At 38.4% G+C, this 23,932-nt stretch overlaps 2 protein-coding genes across 2 annotated transcripts in view; one reads left to right on the top strand and one right to left on the bottom strand.

Annotated features, from left to right (window-relative positions):
- Positions 1–1,745, top strand: part of SH3PXD2B (SH3 and PX domains 2B) — a 121,205-nt gene extending 119,460 nt beyond the window's left edge. Inside the window, exon 14 of the mRNA XM_070933967.1 lies at positions 193–1,745. Within this exon, the coding sequence (XP_070790068.1) occupies positions 193–1,728 (1,536 nt within the window). The 3' untranslated portion in view covers positions 1,729–1,745. The remainder of the gene's footprint in view (positions 1–192) is intronic.
- A 16,547-nt stretch (positions 1,746–18,292) lies between these two features.
- Positions 18,293–23,932, bottom strand: part of NEURL1B (neuralized E3 ubiquitin protein ligase 1B) — a 225,213-nt gene continuing 219,573 nt past the window's right edge. Inside the window, exons 3-5 of the mRNA XM_070933965.1 lie at positions 22,118–22,825; positions 20,349–20,474; positions 18,293–18,678 (exon numbers count right to left, since the gene is read on the bottom strand). Coding sequence (XP_070790066.1) covers positions 18,434–18,678; positions 20,349–20,474; positions 22,118–22,825 — 1,079 coding nt within the window. The 3' untranslated portion in view covers positions 18,293–18,433. The remainder of the gene's footprint in view (positions 18,679–20,348; positions 20,475–22,117; positions 22,826–23,932) is intronic.

Genomic DNA, 23,932 nt, shown 5'->3' with positions numbered 1-23,932 from the left:
GTAAACTATCTTGATAGTTTTTCTGTGATGAATCTGTAGGCTAAAAATAGATGGCTACTTGTCTGTTAAGTGAAATATGAGGGTGAAAAAAAAAACCAGTTAAAATCTTAATGCTAAACTTAATCTCACAAATTTTAGGTAATGCAGTTGTTAAAAAATTCTAAAGAATGGTGGCTTTATTTCCTTCTCCAGGTAATTGAGAAGAACCTAAGTGGTTGGTGGTATATTCAAATTGAGGAGAAGGAAGGCTGGGCACCGGCTACTTTTATTGACAAATACAAGAAAACTAGCAATGCGTGTAGACCTAATTTCTTGGCACCGTTACCAAATGAGATGGCACAGCTACGGCTTGGTGACAGCACAGCAGAGAACAGCTCTAATGGAGACCTTGCTGGGCCATCTCGACCTCTGCCTGAAGCACCACCTAATGGTATTGAATATGGAATCAAATGGAAAGGAAAGGAGATGTCCCAGGATGCTTTGCCAGAGAACAGTGATGTTTCTTTGTGTGTTGGGTATGAAGAAATAGGTGATCGGGATATGGAAGAGAAACCAAGTCTTCCTCCAAGGAAGGAATCCATAATTAAATCAGAAGAGGAATTAATGGAAAGACAAAGGTTGGAGCAGCGGCCTCCTCCAAAACCTCCTGGCATGATTTTGCCTGCAATTCCCCCAAAGCAGATTGTGCCTCCAAGGGACAAGAAGCCAGAGCTCAGAACAGAGAAGGGCAAATTGTTCCAGTTGAAAAACGAAATGGGTCTTGAGTGTGGACATAAGGTTTCTCCAAAAGAAATAAAGAAGCCCAACCTCCGGCCCACAGTCAAGCCAATGAAACCAAAGATAGAGCCCCCAGAGGATAAGCCTGAAGCAGCTACCCCAAACCTTTTTCTGAAATCAAAACCTCAGATCAAACCGAAACCAGCACCTGCTCCTAGGACAGATCCTCCTCAGTCAGAGAACAAATTAGATCTTTGCAACCTGAGGAGCAAACTCAAGCCTGCAAAGGCTCAAGAGAAGCTGTCAGAGCAGGATCCTGTAGTTAATGAGAGCGCCTTCAGTAACAGCGGACTTCCAGTAGAATCTTCTGTCAAATCTCAGGAAAAGCCCAACATGGAGGTTAGACCTCCCTCTAGACCTGAAAGCCAAATCTTTAAGGAAGCTCCTTTCCCCAAAGTTCCTGTGGGTTCATCAAAGCCAGGTGAAAATGAACCCAAGAGTAACTTTCCAGTACCTAGGGAACCCCCTCAACGTCCAGTAGTACCTCCCAGAAGGCCTCCACCTCCTAAGAAATCAAGTGTGCCACCACCCTCAGTTTCATTTGCCCCCCCTGCAGAACATAAAGTCCCTCAGAAGGAAGTGCCTGAAGTTCGAGCTGTCCCAGTGTCTAGTAGGCCAATATTGGTTCCACCAAAAGCCAAAGCCTTCCTGCCGTGTCCTGGCCAAGAGGAAACCAAAACAAAAAGCAGCTCAGGCCAAAAGTCATTGCCCAAGCCTGTGGAGAAGGAAAGATTATCCATTCCAATTACCAATCTGGATGTGTCCAAAGAAGCCCTCTATGTGGCTGTGGCAGATTTTGAAGGAGATGAAGAAACTAGCAGTTTTAAAGAAGGGACTGTTTTTGAAGTCCGTGAGAAGAATAGCAGTGGCTGGTGGTTTTGCAAAGTCCTCACAGCAGGGCCATGTTGGGAAGGCTGGATTCCTTCCAATTATCTCCGAAAAAAGCCATAGTCCTGTTGTTGCTTTTGCATTACAGCAGCTCAACAAACCCCAATTTAGTACTGCAATATTTAATTAGCTTATTTATAGTTCTTCATAAGGCCAACTCTATTAGAAACAACAAAAAGCAAAGTATCTGGGATACCAAACATTCCAATTTGGGCATGTCTCCAAAATGAATTGCAAGAGGAAACATGCCATTATGTAGTATTATACCTAGGCTACTCTTCCTTCTGTAGGTAATTCATTTCTTGAACAATTTTCACAGAAAAAAGGAAAGCGAGAAGAAGAGCCACTTTTCTTTTTCAGCATCATGTGCCATTTAACGTCACTAAATATAATCATGGGCTAAGAAACTTCATGGCAAGGAGACTATATAAGTAATACGATTCCATAATAGGTACTTAGGTTCAAAGAGCTATCCCAGTTGTTGTTGTTCATTATTTTAGTCTTCTCTCTCTGTATTTTCCTCTGATATGAACAATGCATCTGCCATAGCTCCCCTTTATATGACAGCTAGTGTTTTTATGTAAGCACCATGTTTAAAGATTTGTTAATGAAGTTCAATGTATTCTCTGCAATGCAGATCTATGTCTCACTTGGATTTTTCAGTATCTTAATCTCGTTTCAATAAATGTCGAGGGCATGGCGTACAGGTTATCCATGTCCATACAGTTGGTGCTGCATCTTTGAGTCTTGCTCTACGAAACTTTTATCTACATCTGCAAATAAGTCTTCTGATCCTTCTAGATTTTGGGCCATCTTTTCTAAATCTAGAAGATAACAGAATGGGGATGCTCTAGGCTCAGTCTCAGCCTTTCTAGGAAAGTCTTTAATGTTAAAAGTTGGACTAAAGGAAATTTACGAAGAATTTACCTCAGCCTGTTTATCTCTTCCTCATATATTTTACTGTGAGAGCTTTTTCAAAAAGCTTGGTTTCCTACTTTTGTGTTTCTTTAGAATGTAAACTAAATTGGCAATGTCTTTTGAAACATGCAGCCAGGCTAAAAGAACGGCACACTCTTAAGAGCTATGTGAATTGTTTGAATTATCTTAGGCAAAGGCCTGTTTAACTGGTCAACTAGTGACAGGTTATGGCAATTTTAGTGACGTGAACTGAATCTAGAAATGCATGTCGTCAAGAACCATTTAATAAGATGTATTTCAATTTTGGAGCTACAGCCAAGAGGCAGAAAATTCATAAATATGGAGATTAACTGTGTGGAACTCATTCTTCTAAAAATATGCAGGGGCCACCTTTTTTCCTACTCATTTCTGTATACTTAAATGGGCAAGCATGATTAACCCATAACCACAGACCTGCGGTCATAGTGACTGCAACAGTTTTCCAAAATGTTCAGAACACCCCTATTTTTTAGAAATGGACCATTCCGGTTGTGAATAGCTTTTGTTTTCCCACCAATAAGAGTGTATGCAGCATCACACTTGCATCAATTATTTGGTGTTTTCTGTAGCGGCATTTGAATTTGAGTTTCGGTCATTTTGACAGCAGATCTTTGTTAACATTTATATATATATATATAATGTCGGGGCCAAGTTTTACATCAAAAAGAGTACGATTTGGTGATCCAAATTGTGAAAAAACTGTTCTAAAATGGTATGGAGAAGCAGCGAGTGATCTGAGTGAAGTGGAATCGGATTGTGACGAAAATTATGTAATGGACAATGAGGAACCTGCCGCTGATTCTGACATCAGTGATGATGAAGCTCCCAATGAAATTGATGACCAGGTACAATCTACATCATGCAATAATTTATACAGCAAGAACAAATTCAAATGATCTTCTGCACCTTTTGGAAGCAATAGATCCAGAGCCACTAGTCACAATATTGTTGTGCAATTACCTGGACTACGGCCAGCAGCTAGAATTCTCGGAAATTCACATGCTCCCCTAGAGATTTAGAAATTATTATTTTCTAAAGAAATTATTAGCGCCATCATTCAGTGGACCAATGTAAAAATTAGAGAAGAAAGATTGAAGTTCAAGGATGGAGAAACAAACAGTGAACTGCGTGATGTGCATTTGATAGAGATCAATACATTTTTTGGTTTACTGCTCTATACGTCAATTTTTAGATCCAACCATGAAAACATCGAATTTCTTTTTGTTTACTGAGGTCATTATGACCTCATGTCTGTAATAGTGTAGCCAAAATAGTACATCTGTGGTTAAGGGTTAAAATAAATATATGCTTGCCTTTCTTTTTTCTTTTTTATTTCATACAGTAGAAATACATAAAATGAGAACATGCCAAAAAGTGATAGCGTCTCATTTATAGCCATGACATTTTTTAAACAATTGATGATGCAGACTTTAACTACATCATTTTCAGTAATTCTCACAGAATAGAATAGAATATTTTTTTTATTGGCCAAGTGTGATTGGACACAAGGAATTTGTCTTGGTGCATATGCTCTCAGTGTACATAAAAGAAAAGATACGTTCATCAAGAATCATAAGGTACAACACTTAATTGAACACATGTTCAATTACAGCGTGGTTTGAGAATGTAGGTAGAATCTGGTACGCAGAAATTAACCATACAATTTGTGTTGAAAAGATTTTACAGGAAAGGAAACTAGTTTTAAAAAGGCAATACAGCATTTGTGTTACAGGAATTTGCCTAGTAAGCTTCCATGAGCCGAATCTCACTAATTTCCTGAAATTAAATCAGTTTAAGTCCAGCTCTAAAATTTGCCTGTAAAAATCAGTTCTTGGAGTTAAGTGGCTGCATTTTTCTCAAAGGCAGGTCAGTCTGACTATTGCTTAGGCAGATTCAGGATATTAATAATAGGAGTATGATTCATCTGTCCATTGATTAGACATGAGATTAAGAGAAGTCATTCTGAGAGAGATCCTGCTACATAAAAGTAGAAATCTTACTTTTTATTTGTCTTGATTGACTTTGCTCTATTTTTACCATCAGTCTCTTACTACTGTTAAGCAATGGTTGAACCATTTGCTATTCTGCAACTTTTGTTCAATATCTAACTATACCTTAGTTCCCTTCTTGGCACTATTCAGTATGTGTGGTCTAGGGACATTACAATATTCATTTCAGAATCTTTGCCTGTATAAGTAAATAATTGGTAAAAAAAAATACATGTTTCTTGTACAATATTATTTCCCCATCTCTAATCCTAGCCCTTTTCTTTTGCCCTATTCCTAAAAACGAAGACATTCCTAGAGTAGAAAGGACTAAAAACCGTTTCTAGTATTTCTTGTTGCTTCCATATTTCTTTCTTGAAAAAACTTTTCTCAGAAAACGGACTGAAGGATCAGGTTGGTCTGGGTTAATAAAGCACTCTGATTGAAAGGAAGCCATTACATTACACATCTGTGCCTCACTTTTTATATTACATGGGATAGAAGCAATTACGAAGACCTGACTTGCTGGGATATGAGAAGTATTGTTGAGCTAATATTTCCCTCAATGCTTTTGTTGCCTTATACCAAAAGGTATATCATTCTGAAAAGGATAACCAGATGCCATAACATGAAACCTGCTCTGTTTACTTTCCAAGTTCACTGACCACATATCTGTTGGACTAAAGGATGTTCTTGTATTCCAGTTTCCTAGCCTTCTAACTGGGATCTTCTTCAATGGCCTTAGGCTCATCCACGTCTTTAAAAGTCTGTTTTAATGTTTAATGTTATATATCAATCTGTATCAATCTGTACGTTAATTGGGTGGGATTTATGGGGAGGGGATTTTTGACAACGGTAGACATAGCCTATGTAAAATTCATGTATACTTCCAGCATTAAAGGCTAGGTGATTGTGTTTTGTGTGTGTGTGTTTTTTAAGATAAAAAATAAAAAATAGGCTTGACTGGTTTCAAGCAGAACTGATACAATGCCTTTTTTATTATTCTTCCACGTATATTTCTTGCCAAGTATGTGTGTATGTATGCATCTATGTGTTCGTTGCAATAACAAGGCATAACTAGATAGTTGGGATGCGATACTATTTGTCATGAACATGATTTGCGGAGATTCTAGAGGGATTATATTTTTAGGGATGAAGTGATGCTCTTCAAATCGTTTGTTCAAAAAAAAAATGACAATATGAAATGGCTGCTGTGAAGAAGCCACAATAGTCGAACCTCCATCAAGACAATTGTAGTTGGGCCCTTCTTAAAATGAACACAGAACATTACTAACTAAAAGAACAGTGTGCACTTCAGATTAAGTGGGATGGGAAAGATGGGTTTTATGCATTTGCAAATGATTCTGCAGGTGGTAGTGAATTTGGTTAAACTTTCAATAGGAAGAGCTGACAAACAGTTTTGAAGATATAGTAGGTGGTTTGGAGAAAGATGAGGCATCTGTTCTTTTTTAAAGTTCACCACTACAGAGAGAACCGCAAGCGAAAAGACAACTGTCTATTATAAAACATGCAAACATTTACAGTTTATGCCCCTGGAAGGATGGGTGGGGAAAATTAATCTCACAAGGCAAAGTGGTGTCTTAAGAGTTATAATGCTGTAATTGAATAACGCTGGTGCATTCCCTAGATTTCACCAGAAAATTGTAACAACTCCTAAATTTTGAAGAGTTGTTGAGAAAAGATAAGAAAGAAAAACAAGAGAATTCTGATAAAGCACAAGGACAAGGGGCTTTAGGGTGCATGTGCAAAGGCTGTGGCAGTGAAAAATAAACTCAAAGATTTGGCAAGAACTAGACCTCATTGTTTTGGGTGCAAAGGAGAGTCAAGCTCTTGCCAAACAACTCTTTAAACTCTAGGACACTGTTTCTCAACTTCAGCAACTTTAAACTGTGTAGAATTCAATTCCCAGGATTCCATAAGCAGCATAAATTTCTGAGTTTGATAAATACTGCACACTAAAAGGTTCTGAGTAGAGTTCTCACAAGCATTTAACCCATGAAGGTGAATCACAGGGACCACAATGGAGAACTAGACGTATTTATTGCAATTCCATTATTTCTTTCCCTACCATTCTACCTGGAACAAATTGATGAACTACATTATAAAAGTCTGAATTAATTATATAGATTGAATGTTGTTCATACCAAGATTAATACTTTCTCATTAATCTACTAGAGTTCCTTGAAAATATCCATTTCAAATAGTGAAAAGATGTTAATAAGTCACAGGCCAAGGGACCGGTCATCTAAGAGACTGTGAATCGGTTAAAGTATAAGAAGTCCAGAGGAGGCTGAAAGTTTACTCCTTCAAAAAATAAGTGTGTTGGAGTATTAAATAGTGGGGCACATAATGATCTGTTTTGGTACTGATAGAGATCCTAAATGTTTTGCACACACACCACTTGTTCTCAGGAGATGTTTACCTTTTTCTTCTTCCAAGGTGAAGAATTTTCTATTCAACAGTCTAGGGGACAGGTTGTCTTTAATTTTCCTGTACAATTACCTTTAATTATTTTAATTGTTTTTTATTGTGCTTACACTGCTATTTATTGCTACAAACCTAGGAAATTTTCTGGAAAGGTAGGTTTCAAATCCCTGTATACAAAAGAACCAAATACATTTTTTTTACACAAGACTTGCTTAAGATACAGGTTTCAGGTTAAGCAGATGTTTGCTGATAGCTGAAATGGTGCTCAGCAGACTTAGCCCATTCATATGTGAACTATGGTCTAGGAGGTTGGGTTTTCATTAATCTCCATGCCCATAAATCCCAGATTGTAACTTACTGAGTATAACCCTTATGTAATAAAACTAGACAACCTGGGATCTCTTGAGGTCATTATTTCAAAGATATTTCCTTAACAGAAAAACAGAATAACCAAATGCAAAAAAAAGCAGTGGGAGTTAGTTCTGACTTCCACCTTAACCAGAACTGATTGCCAATGGTGCAACCGGCCTGCCGGGCCTCTGGAGGATTAGTACAGGACCTGTCAACTGAACCAGGAAGGAAAAAACGAATGCATAGCTATAGAATAGGTGGTACCTGGCTCAACAGTAGTAACTATGAGACAAATCTAGTAAGCCACCGCTTAAGTGCTGCACCTGCCAAATAAAAAAGCCAATTCAATCCTAGGCTGCATCAACAGAGGGCTAACATCAAAAATCACAAAAAGTGATTATGCTGCTTTATACTGCACTAGTGAGGCTGGACTTGGAATACTGGTCACCATGGTACAAAAAAGATGCTGGGACCCTAGGAAGTGTGCAGAAAACAGCAACTAAGATGATGAGGGGTCTGAAGGCTAAATCATATGATGAACAGTTGAGGGAGCTAGGTATGTCTAGCCTATGAAAGAGAAGGATTAGGAAGGATATGGTAACTGTCTTCCAGTACTTGAGGGACTGTCACAGAGAAGTGGGTATTGACATGTTTGCTAAGGCATCAGAGAGCAGGACAAGAAGTAATGGATGGAAGCTTGTTAAAAAAAAATCCAATCTAGATGCAAGTAGAAAATTTCTGACAGCAAGAACAATTAATAAATGGAACAGCTTACCTCCCAGAGTTATGGGTGCTCTTATCACTGGAGATCATCAAAAATAGACTGCACAACCATCTGATTGGGATGGTGTAAGGTTTCCAATCTTAAGCAGGGAGTTGAACTAGAACTCTGAGGTCCCTTGACCTATGGTTCTATCTTCTTTTGAACCACACTTGAAGTCACTACAAATTTGTCAAATTTTAATCCCATGGGTGTCAGGGGTTCTGGATTTTGGATGCATTCTGTAAATTGGTTCATTTAAGGAACCTTGGCTGAAAAATTGTTGCCCTATGATGCTCTATTCCACTTAGTTCAAGGTTATAGACACAAGCATTTTAATAGACTATAGATGGCATTGATCTGACACTGAAGAAGGCACTATTAGCAGGTTTGAGAAGAGCCCAAACACTGTCAAAAAAAATCTTTATGAAAAAACTCGTTCAGCTCGAATATAACTACCTGTTAACAGAGGAAGGTAAAAAGTTAATGGATTTGGGAATGGAACAGGAACATTTTTTGTATTTTTGTTGCAAATCCCATTTTGTATCTTTAGTAATTGCGAAAAAGTGCAAGTGAAGGAATACCAATATGCTTCTGTGGGTTTCTCAGAACCATTATTTCTTTCTTAAATTCACCCTGGACTTCTTAGTGACAGTCTATGAGCATTCTAAAGATGGTTGACAGTGGCTGGCCTTTGTTGGAAACCTGAAGCTGCCCTGCATGGCTATTTGGTGTGATGCAGCAGAAAAGAAATGAATTCTCTTAATTTAATAACTTTTTCTCTCTGGGTGTGAATAAATATATCAGTCAGGTCACTGTTACTGACATTCTAGTTCTTGATTTTGTAAATACAGCAAGCAACTAAATCAGCCAGTTCTAGCAGGAAACATGCTCCCACAGCAAGGAAGACAGCTGTAGGAAAGCATTTAAATGAAATAGTCCACTAAATGCTCTTCCAAGCGTGGTGTTTGAATTATCATTCCCATTTTGAAATTGTCATGGTGATAAAGCCAAAGAATGATCATTAAGCATATTTGCCTATTGGTCTAGGACAAGGGTCAGCAACCTGCGGCTCTGGAGCCGCATGTGGCTCTTTCACCCCTCTGCTGCGGCTCCATCACTCAAAATATGTGTCACAACCGCCAATGTGCAACACCCGCCAGCATGCAATTTATTGAGCTTTTCAACCCCGGTAGGCCAACCATGGATAAATCCAAGAAAAGTAACGTTTCAGAAGAAAACAGAACGTTTAATTCAACAACATATGCTAGCTTTGTAGCCGCTCAATAGTCAGGCACGGGAAGGGTTTTGTGGCTCCTGGTGTTTTCTTTTCTGTGGGAAATGGGTCCAAATGGCTCTTTGAGTGTTTAAGGTTGCAGACCCCTGGTCTAGGACTAGTTTACTAGAGAATAATATGAAAGAGAAGAGGGGCCACTATGTATGGAAAATGGAGATTAGAGGACCTTCCATTGCTTTTATCAACTTGGATCTGCCTTAAGCAGTCCTGCTTCAACTGACCACTATTTATTATTTATTAATTCAATTTGTATGCCGCCCCTCTCCAAAGACTCAGGGCGGCTCACAATGCATTTAAAATCATTATAAAAATCATTAAAAAATTAAAAACATTAAAACTCATTCACACCATTCATGGCCGGATCGTAAGTGCGAGATCAACCACTATGTGGTGCTGTTGCAAGGTTGTGTGCTCCCTATTTTTTCATGCTAAATCTTCCATCTCTTAAATAAATCCTAGATAAGCAATGCAGAGATTTTGCTTAGCTAGGAGCTGTGTAATGTAACTTGTAATGGCTATAGCTAGAAATCCAGACTTCAATCAACCAAGCGTATGTGCATTCAGGAGGCCAAAAGCATGAAACTGCTGATTGAATCAAGGCAGCTAGAGAGGAAGTAAACCATTACGGAATCCACCCCTCCCTCGTGAATTATGGAGACTTGATTGAAATGATACTACCTTTTTTCTTTTTTCAGTTATATCGAAAGATAATGTGATATGCTAATTTGACAAGGACAATAATAATAGTTTTCCATTCCAAATTTTTCATGCACTATACAATGAAATCAAATCAAAATTAAAGAAGAAACTAAGAACCCAACATAGTAAAAAGGCTTTTAAGGTTTCCTGGCCCTTCCACTGGTAGTGGGTTGATTCCATCTCATTGAACAGAAGTAATTTTCAGAAAGTATTCTAAAGTACACCTTAGCACAGTGTTGGTGAACCTTTTTTGTACCAAGTGCTGAAACAGGAGCATGTGCGTGCGGGGGAGCACCGGAAACTGGAAGAACTGATACCTTAAAGATGTGGTGGATTCCCCTTCACTAACTGGTACAATATACTTTAATTAGGATTCCACCATTGAGTAGGGACTTGAACTTGATGCATGCCTATGCATGATCATAATTTTATTGCCATTTACCCTCACTCTAATATGATGGTCATTTCAACATAAAAATGCAGGATGGATTGTTTGCTTCGTGTAGCATCCTTGTTGGCACACCTATTACACAATTTACAGCAATGCAGTTGATCTTTTATAGTTTTGTTTACTAGCTTCTCCTCAAGATACATTAGAACTGGAGTCATCTGAATGTGTGCTTGTGCCCAGGTATGGATATAAATAGGAGAAATCTCTTTGATCAGAAAAATTAAGAATGGCAGCTGAAGTAGGTGTCCCAAAAGTGCTTCTTCCGGAGGAAACGGGACTTTCTTGTTTTTTCTTTTGAAGACGTTTTGCTTCTCATCCAAGAAGCTTTTTCAGCTCAGACAGGATAGTGGGGAAGAAGCTTCTTGGATGAAAAGCGAAACATCTTCAAAAGAAAATCAAAACAAAACAAAACAAGAGTTGCTTCCGGAAAAAGCACCTTTGGGACAATCATGACCTGGATGACTGAGAATCTCTACAAACTTTTAGCTGAAGCAGGTATTCCCCAGACTGATTTTTCAAAGTTTTTTTTTAAGCTCTTTCTAAAAGTAGATGAATTGCATTAGTAGCATGACATTGGTAAAGGGTGCTTAATACTTATGGATGCTGGGTAATAAACGCAGCTTTCATTTTAACAGATGAAACTATGCTAGTTGCATTTCTGTTGCTTCCCTCTCTTTATATTTGTTAAAAGCCTGAGTGTCGGGTTCCAGTTCCTATTTTTAGGCTGCGAGTATCCTTCTACGCCGTAACCAAGCAAAAATGAAACATGATGCCGGGGCATGTAATTTATTTTGTTTTGTAATAGCTTAGTCATAACGATATTGTATTGTGCCTTCAAAAATTGCAGTAGGTGGCTGTGATGGTTTGAGAAGGAAAGATGCAGACACAAGAGACTCTGCCTGGTCCTGAAACAAATACGAGTTCAGTAAAAGACCTTGGGAATTGTCTACGCTGCCCATAAGGAGGAAGTCTCAGGAGAGGATACACAACACTGTCAACACCAAGCCCAAAATATCAGCTTTTAAGTTGCTTCTTCCTAGCATTTTTCCGTTAAGTTCGTTTTTTTCTAATCAACTGAGCGCTAATCCATTAGTGGTGACAGACATTGACCAATCAGCTTATTGCTCAAGTCTGACATTGTGCGTTGAGAGTGAGTGTCTAGTCATCCAATTGGCTTTCATCTTGAAGGTGGGACTAGAACTCACTGTCTTCCGGTTTGTAGCCTGGAGCCTTAACCACTAGATCAAACTGTCTGTGTTACCAGCTATCAAGCTACTTATAGTAAAAATAGAGATGTAACAATATCACTTTAAAGAAAATCTGGGACCTTGGGAGACAACACAGAGAAGCAAAAGATCATGACTCCTACAAAATTAAGCTGAACTTGACATCTATTCACATATTCTTAGAGTGATAGAAGCTGCTCAAGGAAAACAACTTTTTGTTTACCAGCCACATTTCCTTTGTTATACACGTAGTCCTTGACTTACAACCATTCGTTTAGTGTCTGGTCAAACTAACAACAGCATTGAAAGTCACATGACCATTTTTCACATTTACGACTTGCAGCATCATACAGGTCATGTGATCAAAATTCAGACGCCTGGCAACTGACTTGTATTTATGACTGTTGCAGTGTCGCCGGGTCATGTGATCACCTTTTGTGACCTTCTGACAAGCAAAGTCAATGGGGAAGCCAGATTCACTTAACAACCGTGATACTAATTTAACAACTGCAGCAACTCACTTAACAATTGTGGCAAGAAAAGTTGTAAAATGGGGTAAAATTCATTTAAGAACTGTCTTACTTAGAAATGGATATTTTGGGCTCGATTGTGGTCATTAAGCTGAGGACTACCTGTAGTTAAATGTACAAAAAGAGGGGAACTTTGAAGATGAAATGACATCATTGCAGAAAAAAAAATATATTTTCAAAACGAGTATATTTATGGAGCATATAGTGGAAAAAAATTCAGCACAAAGAGTTTTTTAAAAAATTCAGCACAAATAGTTTTTAAAAAATAAAAAAGGAAGAGGGAGTATGCCCAGTTCCTCAAGAGGAAACAGCTTAGGTTAACCGTAGAAGCTCCTACATGCTCCTATCGTATTCCAGTATGTAATTCCAATCAAGAAGATTGCCTTTACTGACCCAAGAATGTGAAAAGATGTGTCTGCTCCTATGCGTGTAACAGCACCTTGATCACCAACAAAGGACAGCTGCAACCACAGTTCACTGGAATGCTATGATCAGATGCAGAGCAAAATAACCATTCAGCTCTCTCTGCTGGTGTAAAATGCATAATATTTTATCACAACCCTTGGCATAAAATAAGATGAAATGGTTTTACAGCATCCTTATTTGCAGAAAGCTCTTTTCCAGGCCTGAGTATGGCAGCTTGTATGTAGAATTCTTTCAAGGCAGAGGTCAATGCAGTTTTTTTAAAAAAAACAACAATTTCTAAACTTCTAAGCTTTTGTACTTTGGATGGACATGTAGGACAAAGGGCCTCTGATATCACAAGGGATTTTACATTTTCTAAATGTAAAGGCATATGAACTGTATGGCCAACGTCTGGGAAATACAATGGGTGCAGTGGAATCATTGTGATGGCTGGACAAAACGCTTGCATCACTGTGTTCCTTAAACCTCCTTTTGCTTACAAGGAGCCTCAAAGTAAACTTAAGAAGGGAAAGATAGGTTGACCGAAGAGAGATGGCAATTTTTCCATTAACACCCCGTTGCTCAATTCTGTTCATTTTAACACCACTGATGATGATAGTAGTGATGCTTTTAAAGACTATACCAAATCCCTGGGGCCCAGCAAAAGCCCCAAGCAGCTTTCAGTGTCTTGTCTAGGTGCTTTTAAGCTCTGGACTTCTGCCAGAGTCACACACTGACCCTCCTCCTATTACTGGGTACCTAAAGCTGTAGAGAAGATTTACAAGCCAACATCTTGTTTCATAAACAGGTAAAATTTTATATTCATGTAAAACAGACCAAAATAATAAAAAATATATACACACACGCACTACATATCACAATACTAGAGAATATTAACATACAGAGAAGTGCAAACTTCTCTCCCCATTTAATTGGCTTTTAAAGTTTATTACAGAGATTAATCTGGCTTATTCGAAAATGTGAAATACAGCTCACATCATGTATTACAGATATATCAAGAAATTCTAGAAATCTGGAAATTCTTTTTTAAAAGCTTTTTATACAAAGGGGAAAGAGAGTGCCAGCAAAAATTCAATGAAAACATACATTTGTCACTCCAATATCAAAAAGCATAATTATTGGTGAACACAGGCAAGTCTATAAAACTATCAGCCATTTGTGTTAAGATCTTTTTTTTCCCTCTCCATTTTAAAGTAGCATTAAAAAGGATAAAAAGTGCACACACACCCTTATAAGGCACGAACAGATTTTCAGAACAAATTTAAAAAAAAAAAAGGGGGGGGGAAACAAGCAGTAGGGAAAACTAATTGCTAAGTAGCCTCCACTTCCTAAATGTTATGTCAGCGTATGAGACTTCCTTCTGAAACTTCAGTAAGCAGAACTGTGTTTCCATTTAAGCTTATGACTACCTCTGTCAGATGCTGCTTCATTTGGTAAATCTTTTTTAAGATAAAGAAGGCCCTTTTTCTGCCTTGGCACCAAGCATTTTGCTTTTTGCAGTTATTGTAGGCATAAATTGCCAAGCCAGGAGGAAATATGTTCACTTAGCTAAATCAGTTCCAGTGCAAAGGTTTACGGCAAATGCTCAGGTAGGTTTTATATTAAATGGCTGATGATTAAATAGACTCAAGTGACAGTTCTGAAAGAGATACTAGGAGGCTACGTGTTGCTGAGAATATCAGTGTTGGAGGTTGTAAATAGCACCCAAGTGGGGAAAACATCCTTGGATTTATCATACCGGCCACAATGTAGAGTTTTGTACTGTTAATATATTCCAGCCCCTTGACCAGGTCTGATTTCTGAGACTACCCCATAAGAGCAGCAAAAACAAAGGAAATCTGTAATATTCACTATTCTTCATCGCAATCCTATTGCTGGGAGACATGCTAGAACTAGACAATAGCACTGTAATACTAAAAGTCTGTAGTAATAATTAGGGATCTGCAAAAAATTCTGGATCTGAATAATCTCCTACTGACCTTGTCTGAATACCCCACCTACCAAGTTCTCTTGGTGTAGAACTTGAGCATTCCAAATATTTTGGAAGAGTTTTGAGCTCATGACACTTCCAAAGTGTTCAGATCAGCCAATTCACATTCAAAATAGGGTGTTTTGAATTTCAAGTGTTTTGCACATCCCCAGGAGCAATCTGTAGAAGTTGTGATCACATTAATTTAGAAACTCTCTGAGAACGAACTCTCTAATCAACGATAGTGAAAAAGTAGCAAAAGTCAAGGAAAATAATGCTGCTGATTTGAGCCAGAAAATTTTCTATACAAGTAAAAAGTTACAGTTCACAAAACCACTTCTAGCAAACAATTATCTTAACTTGCGAAATTACTCTTGACCAAGCATCTAAACTTACAATGAGATAAAGATGATAGAGATGAGTTTCTTCCTCTCCAAGTCTAAATGCAGCTTCTATGGCAGGAGTGAGCAAACTACAATCCATGTGTAAGACCTCACGTTTTTCACTTCAGGATCACACTGTCAAAAATGGGCAATGTAACCAGGAATTACACTGGCATTTTTTAAAAATTTAAACCAATTTATCAACAGCAAAAGTACTAAAATATTCATGCTAAATTCTCTCTAAAAGTTTGAATCTGGCAATTCCAGGGTTATTATTATTATTAGCATTCTTTATGGCCTTCAACAGTCAGAATAACCTTATTCCTTAGAAATTTTTGCTTGTAATTGCTCAAATCCATCATAATACAGTCTCATCTTAAACAGTGAAACAATCTCAGTTATCCAGCTTTCTCATGTACATAGGTGACATCTATGGCTAGAAAACTTGAAATTAAAGTCAGCTATGGTCAAATTGTTATAAGAATCCAGAAGCTGCTGAAAGCAGCCTGTGAATACAAGTGTAGCTGATGATTTTACAACTCATTATTTATCACAAAACTTGAATCTTAACGTTCTCAGCCATTTTTTCCTAATAACTGATTGCACTGCAATGCAAACTTCATTACTCAAGTTTACATGGTAAGTAGAATATAAAATGTATATTGCAACGTTTACTGGAAGCCATCATGTACCACAATGGCTACGTTTCTGGGAAAAAAATTCAATCAGAGCTTAGATGGGTCCTAGCAATGACATGAGAAGAAATGAGCGCATATGGTATCCTTGCAATTTCATCAGTTCCTCTAGTACAGGTAACAAGTCAAAAAACAGTTTAAAAGCAGCTTTGGCTCCCATCAATTACATATCAGAATATAGAAGTTGTCGTAAAGGTAGAGCTTTATAGTAGATAAATTTTATTAGTCATTTTGCTGACTAAATGGATAGGCTACAATTGGGGATTAATATTGCTAGGGCCTCCAAAATCAGGGAAAAGCTGATCTCAAAATCAGAGCCTCCAAAATCAGGGAGAAGCTGACTTCAGACCTCAGCGTTTGAGAAGGAAAAAAAAATAGGGTCGGCAGAAGGAATGGGGATGTCTTCAAGTCAGTCTTGACTCCTGGTGATTGCCTGAATTAGTCCCTGCAGTTTTCTTCTCTGTTCATGTAGCAATAAAATAGAATTAGCATACAATAGGGTTGAATAAAGTAGAATTTAGCTCGTCTGGTCTACTTCCTGTCTGAGGTACCTGGGAAAGGTCACATGTATAAGTGGTCCTTGACTTACAACCACAATTAAGCCCAAAATTCCTGTTGCTAAGTGAAACATTTGTTAAGTGAGTTTTACCTCATTTTGTGACCTTTCTTGCCACAGTTGTTAAGTGAATTAAGTTATTAGCATGATTGTTAAGTGAATCTGGCTTCTCCACTGACTTTACTTGTCAGAAGGTCTCAAAAGATAATCACAAGACTCCAGGCCACTGCAACCATCATAAATATGAATCAGTTGCCAAGCATCTGAATTTTGATCACATGACCATGGAGATGGTGCAACGGTGATAAATGTGAAAAATGGCCATTAGTGATTTTTTTCAGTGCCATTGTAACTTTGAACGGTCACTAAATGTGAACTGCTGTAAGTCGAGGACTACCTGCATTTTAACCACTAAACTAAACATGCTCAAGTTAGCTCATCGGACATTTAAATTTTCAAAGATCGTTGAACATTGGAGCCCTCCAGAACAGTGTACAAGTTCACTCTCTTAGAAAAAAAAAGAATCCACATCTGGGCCTAATTTAGTAATTCCCTGATTGTCCTTCATGTATTATTTAGGTTATAATTCAGCACTAATACTATAACCAAATTTCATTTATCTTTTAAGCACAGGTCTAATAATAGCTTGAAAATTCCTTTTCCCGCAAACAGTGCCAAATAAAAAAGCTTTTCAATTTCAGTAAGATGCCTCCATTGTGGAACAGCAGACAACTTCCTGGAGCGGAAGATATGAGTTGGACATTGCTACATACTTTGTTGACAAAATCTCTGGAGAGAAATGAAGGAAGATATCAATCAACTGTATTTATAAATCATAAATAAGAAAACACTGGAAGCTTGAAATTCTAAATAATCCATTAGCCACTTTCGTCTGCAACTTAATTAAAAAGATACCTTCATGTGTTACACCTTACAGATGCTGGGCTAATAACTATTCACAGCCTCTATCATAAGCTGGTGGATCACATATAATAAGCCAGGACTGGTTGCTTATTCCAGTGATCTGAATTCACACGACATGCTAAGCCAAAACCAAACTAACAACATGACACTGTACTGCTTCTTCTGCCTGCAGAGGCCTACTGCTTTTCACACACTCTCCAGATCAGAAAGCACTTGTTAATTGCTCACTAGAAAGGCTGGAAGTATTAAGTCACACAGAGGTGAAAAATAAAATCCTGAGGGAATCATTATAGCTCTCTCTGTGTGCCAGACTCTCCCAAGATGCCTTGTTCTTGATTTCATAAACTGAGCCACAGCTTCTTACATTTGGGAGAAAAAATGAGTAGTCCATGTTGTAAACCAAAAATAAAATCTAATAAACTTAGATTTATGAAAATATCGCTGCTCTTACACATTTGATTGGGAGTAATTGATTAATTAGATAATCCCTATTCATGATCTTGACTTATGAATAATACGAAAAAAACTTTGAAATTAGCAAACTAGGTAACAGAATATTCGTGACCTGTTATTCCTGCAACCCAAAGTAAGAATAAATGAAAATCTACTCTCATTTTCTCTATTTGAACTGGCTTACAAATCAAACTAATTTTTAGCATTCCTAGATATAGCAGGAAAGAATCCCAAATGTTTAAACTGGTCTAGTGACTTCTCATTTATCCTGCTCAAGATAGGTCAGCTGCATATATGAGTGAAAACAATGCACAAGATCTTTTTGGTTTTCTTTAGGAATCAACACGGCAATTGTATTAGGACTCCTTTTCCCCGGGGCCCCACCCTTATCCATCGGAGCAGCATCTTTCCAAAACTCTTCCCACTCTGCAACTGTATACTTTCAGCCTCTTACAAAGACAGAGTGTTTCCCAGTTCACTTAATTTTCCCTGATTTGTTTCTACTGGTCAAAACATGGAAATACAGACAAGAGTCACTCAGCAACCACTGACCAGCACAATACCCATAAAGCAGGGACAGTAAGGTGTGGCAATCGCTAACAACATTCTTCATCCTGCTCCTCATTAATCACGCCCTGAGGGGTGGGCTGAGGTGAGGTTAAGGACGGTAGATTTTGATAATGTCTTTAATGACCCGTCGGCAGATTGGACAGCAGGCATTGAGCTGTTTCTTCAGTTTAAGACCACAGGTGTTGCACAGGCACATGTGTCCACAGGTATAGATCACCACATCCACCTCGTTGTCAAAGCAAACTGTGCATTCCCCATTCTTGCTGCTTGAGGGCTCTGGAGGTGAGAACACAGGAGACACTGGAGGACTCAGAGGAGAACTTGGAGCAGTCACTATATGGGATGGGAAACAAAGGAACTGTGGTTAGAAATGTCATCTCCTTTTCTACAGGTCAGGCTAAAAAGGAATAATTCAAACTATTTTTCTAATGAGAAAAAGAACTTTTGTACAGTAAACATTAAAGAGGCAAAAAAAGACAGGAAAAAAAAGTTATGTCATTATACCGGAAGTGAAATCGGACTGCTGGGCAGAGAAGACAAATATCAGCCAGGCCCAACTGGAAACAGACGAAAGTGCAGACGAAAGTGCATTAAAACAAATAGAAGATGAATTTTATATAGCAATATAGACCTGCTTTCATTGAAAAATGCTAGCATCTTCTAAAGAACTTTTTATCTGCGTGCCAAAGATGTGCATGACATGAATGGAATTTGGGTTGGCTAACAATTACATAACATGAATGCTTGTGTCTTGAGGGGAGAACTTGGGTGCAATTTTTAACTATTGTTTAGTTCATTGTTTGTAATGATGTGTTTATAATAATGGCTGTACCAGCCTTTTATTAATGGTATCTACTTCAGGCTACCTACAGATGCTTCCCAGTTGCACATCTTTCTGGTGCAGAAGAGATGATGATGATGATGATGATGATGATGATGATGATGAAATAGCATAGTCTTTTAATCCAACTGTGGCTGAGAATATATGGACTTTGCATTTTACACATCTATTTGGACTTTCATACAGATTTTAATAGTGTATGATGAAGTCATACTGAATTCTAAGTTTCATTAGATAATAGGATTGTAGCAAACAAAATACCCTACATTCATTCCCCACATGACTTCATTTTTCTTGCTGGGAATCACTTTTTCTGATGGCCCAAACTATGAGCAGAAGTCTCAGTCATGTTTATAACCCATATTCTTGCTGATTGTATGCAAACGTTTTAACAAGCACATTCTTAAATGAGATAAATATATTGGGAGAAAACCACACTGAATGCCTTTAAAAATGCTATAATGATTATAAAGATGAGAAAATATTTTCCTCCAACCTAATAATTGTAGGATAGAAAATGCAAAGGAAGAAATAACCATCTTCTCTCTCCCACCTCTCTCATTTTCCCTCCTTTCCCCACATTTCTTTGCAACTAGATTAGTAATTGAGAGGGAGATGGAATCCAATCTATATGGATTCCTTCATGCAGTAACCATCAATGCATTGGGAAACTAAGTACATGCACGTTTGCTCTCTTTCTGAGGATCAATCAATATTCAGGAAACCAATGAACTACCATAATATGTGAAAAGCAAGTATGTCCTGGTGAAATATGACATTTAGAGAGTCAGCAGTTTGGCTGACTTTGCTGTTTACATTTATTTTCTACCAATAAGCTCTCTAACATTAGTTTTGACAGATGGAGATTTTCCACTTAGTTGCTTGTATCCCTTAAATGTTGTTCCTTAGCTCTGTCAAGTCATTTCAGCTCTATTGGGCTTTTGTTGCTGCTTTTATAAAAGAAGATTTGTGCATAACCTAAAGACATCCAAAAGCAACCTCAGGAAATTTAATGTTCCTTCCTCTCAACAAAAAACTATGCTAGCATAGTTCAGCAAGCCTTCTTTCAGACAACTCAGCCCATAGAGCTTGGTTTATACTGTATTTACTAGGGTACTGAATGTAAATATTTCAAATGCAGAGATCAGCAAACGATCCTTACCGAGGGACGACTCAGAAGCCGATGAAGACCGGTTCACGCTGAACGCCATATCCGAATCGCTGTCATATTGTGAGCCTCCAGGGGATCCTGAGGGGGAGATGGTTACAGGGCTGGATTGTACTGTGCCTGAAAAGAAAAAATTCAATCAGCTGCACAAGTTGGGTAGGAATCTGTCGGGAACAAGTGCTCAATTTGAGTTCAATCTGGGAACAGGAGAACAACTTCTATTTCAGCTTCACAACAGTCAGTGGTGGGTGGTGGCGGAAGCCAGTAGAGGTGGTGGCGGAAGGCTCTGCCCACCCGCCCGGATGTAATCACGGATGCTTTGCACATGCGCAGAAGGTTCTGCACACATGCACGCTCCCAGTTCCGAACCAGTAACGAATGTAAGTGGAACCCACTACTGACAACAGTCTTACACAAATAACTATAGTCTAACTATATTGTATTACTTTTTAGCAGGTTTGTTCATTTAAGATGATGAGCATCCTCTACTTTAAAACAAGATTCATTTTCATGAAGGAAGGTGAATATACGTGTTTCAGGATAATGTTGCAGGATCCAATCTGAGTCGGTTACTGGGACCAGAGATTTGTCTTCTGAACTTCTCATTAGAGGGAAGTTCCCTGAAGATGAGCTCCATCATGAAAGCTCAGAAGGCAAAATCTCTGGTCCTGGTGACTGATCCAGATTGGGTCCTGCAAGAGTCACTTTCCTCCTAGCCCCCCCCTTTTTTTCCAGGCTCTGGATTATATTCAAGTAGTAATATTGAACCAGAAGAGATCCAAATTTTCTTTGTAAAATGAAATGGATATTTAATCTAGCACACTCTAATGCAAGGGAAAGATTTCCCTACTCTTCTTAAAATGGCATTCTGTTGTGTCTTGGTAAACAGACACATTATTAAAATGTAACCTCATCTCCTCACTAATAAGGGTATATCCAAAGAAGCTTATTAGCCATTATAACTAAGTGGACCCCTCCTGTTTCAATACCTGATATTAGAGACAATAAAGGACAGGATAGACCTCATGTTTCATGCTTAAGCACCTAATTCTCCTTTTTTGAGAAGAGGTAATTAGGTAATCCCATGGTTGATTACACGTGACAGTTCTTTCTACACTACTCCAGAATCTGATATTTTCCAGCTGTTAAACAATCCTTTCAGTTGCACTAAATGACTTGTAAGTCCTAGGAGTGGTGCTAGAGAGCAATGCTAGGACTATCACAGATGCTTGCTACGGAACCATTCTTGTACTCTGGTCAGATTGGATACTAATTCTTTCCTTTCTGCCTGAACCTAGTTTGGTGAACTCAAACAAATGGCAACTAGTGCAGGCTATTTAGCTTCAGTTTATAAAAAGGAGTTAAAAATACATCTTGATGAGCAAAGGATAGGTATACTTGTCTTTTTAGTCAGGTATAACAGAATAACAGAGTTTTAAGGGACCTCTTCTAATCCAGTCCCCTGCTCAAGCAGGAAACCCTATACCATTTCAAACAAGTGGCTATCCAGTCTCTTCTTAAAAACCTCTAGTGTTGGAGCACCCGAAACATAGAAATTCGTATTTTAATCATCCTCATACTTGTGCTCATTAAACTTTATTTGGTCATCAAATTGAAGTGCACAGCGTTTAGCCAATTGGCTGTTCCAAGCTAAAAAAAAAAAAAAAGAGGATCTCTCCAAATGGCTGTAAGGGTTTTCACTGTTTCGCTAGCACTTCCTTTACAATATTCTGGTCATTGACTTTGAAGCTATACTTACTTACCTAATATTTTTAGCTGATTGATTACACCATGGATTGAGAAGAAAACCCACAGTGATTGTGAGGTATCAACACACATCAGCATCCCACGGTTCATCCCATTGATTCCATGATGCACTTCTCCATTTGGCAAAAGCACAAAGTTGAGGATGTCACCATTGTTGAGGACAGGGAAACCTCGGCAAACCACCCAGTACTCCTTGCGATCCAGAAGAAAATCTGGGTCTGCTGGGAGCTCATTTGTCCGTAAAGTACCAGGATCACAGGAAGTGATACCAAACGTGAGGGCCCCATAATATGGCAAGCCCAGGTGTCCCACTTCCACAAACAAGCTTTCACCGATGTGCAAAGGTCGGTCAGAAAACACCAAGGTTCTGTTGCTTTCCTGCCAGTTGGTGCAGGCAGACATACGATCCTGAGAAAAGTTAACATCAGGCCCATGAGTAGGGTGGAAATGAAGATCTGTGTCTAGAAAGGCAGGCACAATTTGCCCAAGCTGCCTCCTGCTTGGGCAGCAGGGAATTGTATGATTATCTGTGGGCAGCCCAGGCATACGGCTCAAATTCAGATTTGCAATTTTGGCAACCACTTGATTGTTCTCCAGCTCATTGTTGTTAAAATTGGCCGAATCATGGTTGCTCTGAGGAAGGCAAGTGCTGAGTCGTGCGTTGCTCAGACGGGTGGAGGTCATGGTCTCAGCAAACATGCTATCTGTAAAGCGAAGCCAAGATTACAGATAAATTACAAGTAGTGACCCATTCAAACTATTGTTTTGAGCTCCATTATGATTAAATCTTTTTACTTTAGCCCATTTTGAGTAGGTTATTAATAGTTTCAGCTCTATTTTTGTCATACACAAATGTCAGCAGTATTTTATACCAGTGTTTCTGAATTTTCATAGTTTAAGTGTAAACCAGGTTGTTCTAGTGGTTTAAGGTTGCAGTCTGGAAACTGGAAGCCCCTGAATTCTAATCTGATCTTAGCCATGAAAACCAGCTGGGTGACTTTGAGCCAGGCACTCTCTCTGACCCACCTCATCTCACAGGGTGGTTGTTGTGGGGAAAACAGGAGGAGGAAGGAATATTAGCTATGTTCACCACCTTGCGTTATTAAAAATAATAAGAGCAGAATGTAAATTAAAAAGGGAAAGCAAAGTGGAATTGAAGATGGAAGCATAGAATTTAAAAACCAGCAGACTTGGGATCTGATCTTTTTTGAATTCCAGTTCCCATCCATCTTAGTTCCCATCAGCGTGGCCTGGATACATATTGATAGATGTCTTTATGAAATTATTTTTTTAAAATTTGTATTTGTTATTTTTATATTTTCTATTTTATCTATTATTGTCCACTGCCTAGAGTCGCCTTTGGTGAGATGGGCGGCTATATAAATTTGATAAACAAAGAACAAATGGATAAAAATAAGTTTTTATCCGGGAGGCTGAGGGTCATATGTTAGCTGCCCTTGCATTAAATTAAACCCCACTAAGTCAATTTAGTAACAATTTCCCAATTCATTCAAGTAGTTCAGTATATTCTTAGCATTCTCTTCAGGAGTCCTTGCACCTCCTTCTTTTTCAGCCATAAAAAAGAATGTATCAAGAAAGAAGTCTATTCCTGCTTACTGATCTCCCTTCCTCCAACTTGCAGGGTTTTTTTTTTTAAAAAAAACTTATCTATCTTCCTCTGCCTTTGTTGCTGCCCCTCTAATTCACCAAGGGGAGGGGGGACATTTAATCAGCTTACAGATCATCATTAATAATATATTGGGTAATACGTTGCACATTAAAGCAACAATTGTGACCTTCAAGCACACTAG

Source organism: Pituophis catenifer, unplaced genomic scaffold (assembly GCF_029215685.1).
Source record: "Pituophis catenifer annectens isolate HBS135680 unplaced genomic scaffold, rPitCat1.0.hap2 SCAF_2, whole genome shotgun sequence".
Taxonomy (NCBI): Eukaryota; Metazoa; Chordata; class Lepidosauria; order Squamata; family Colubridae; genus Pituophis; species Pituophis catenifer.
The sequence above is the reverse complement of the archived record's forward strand: the minus strand, read 5'-3'. Positions and strand labels throughout refer to the sequence as shown.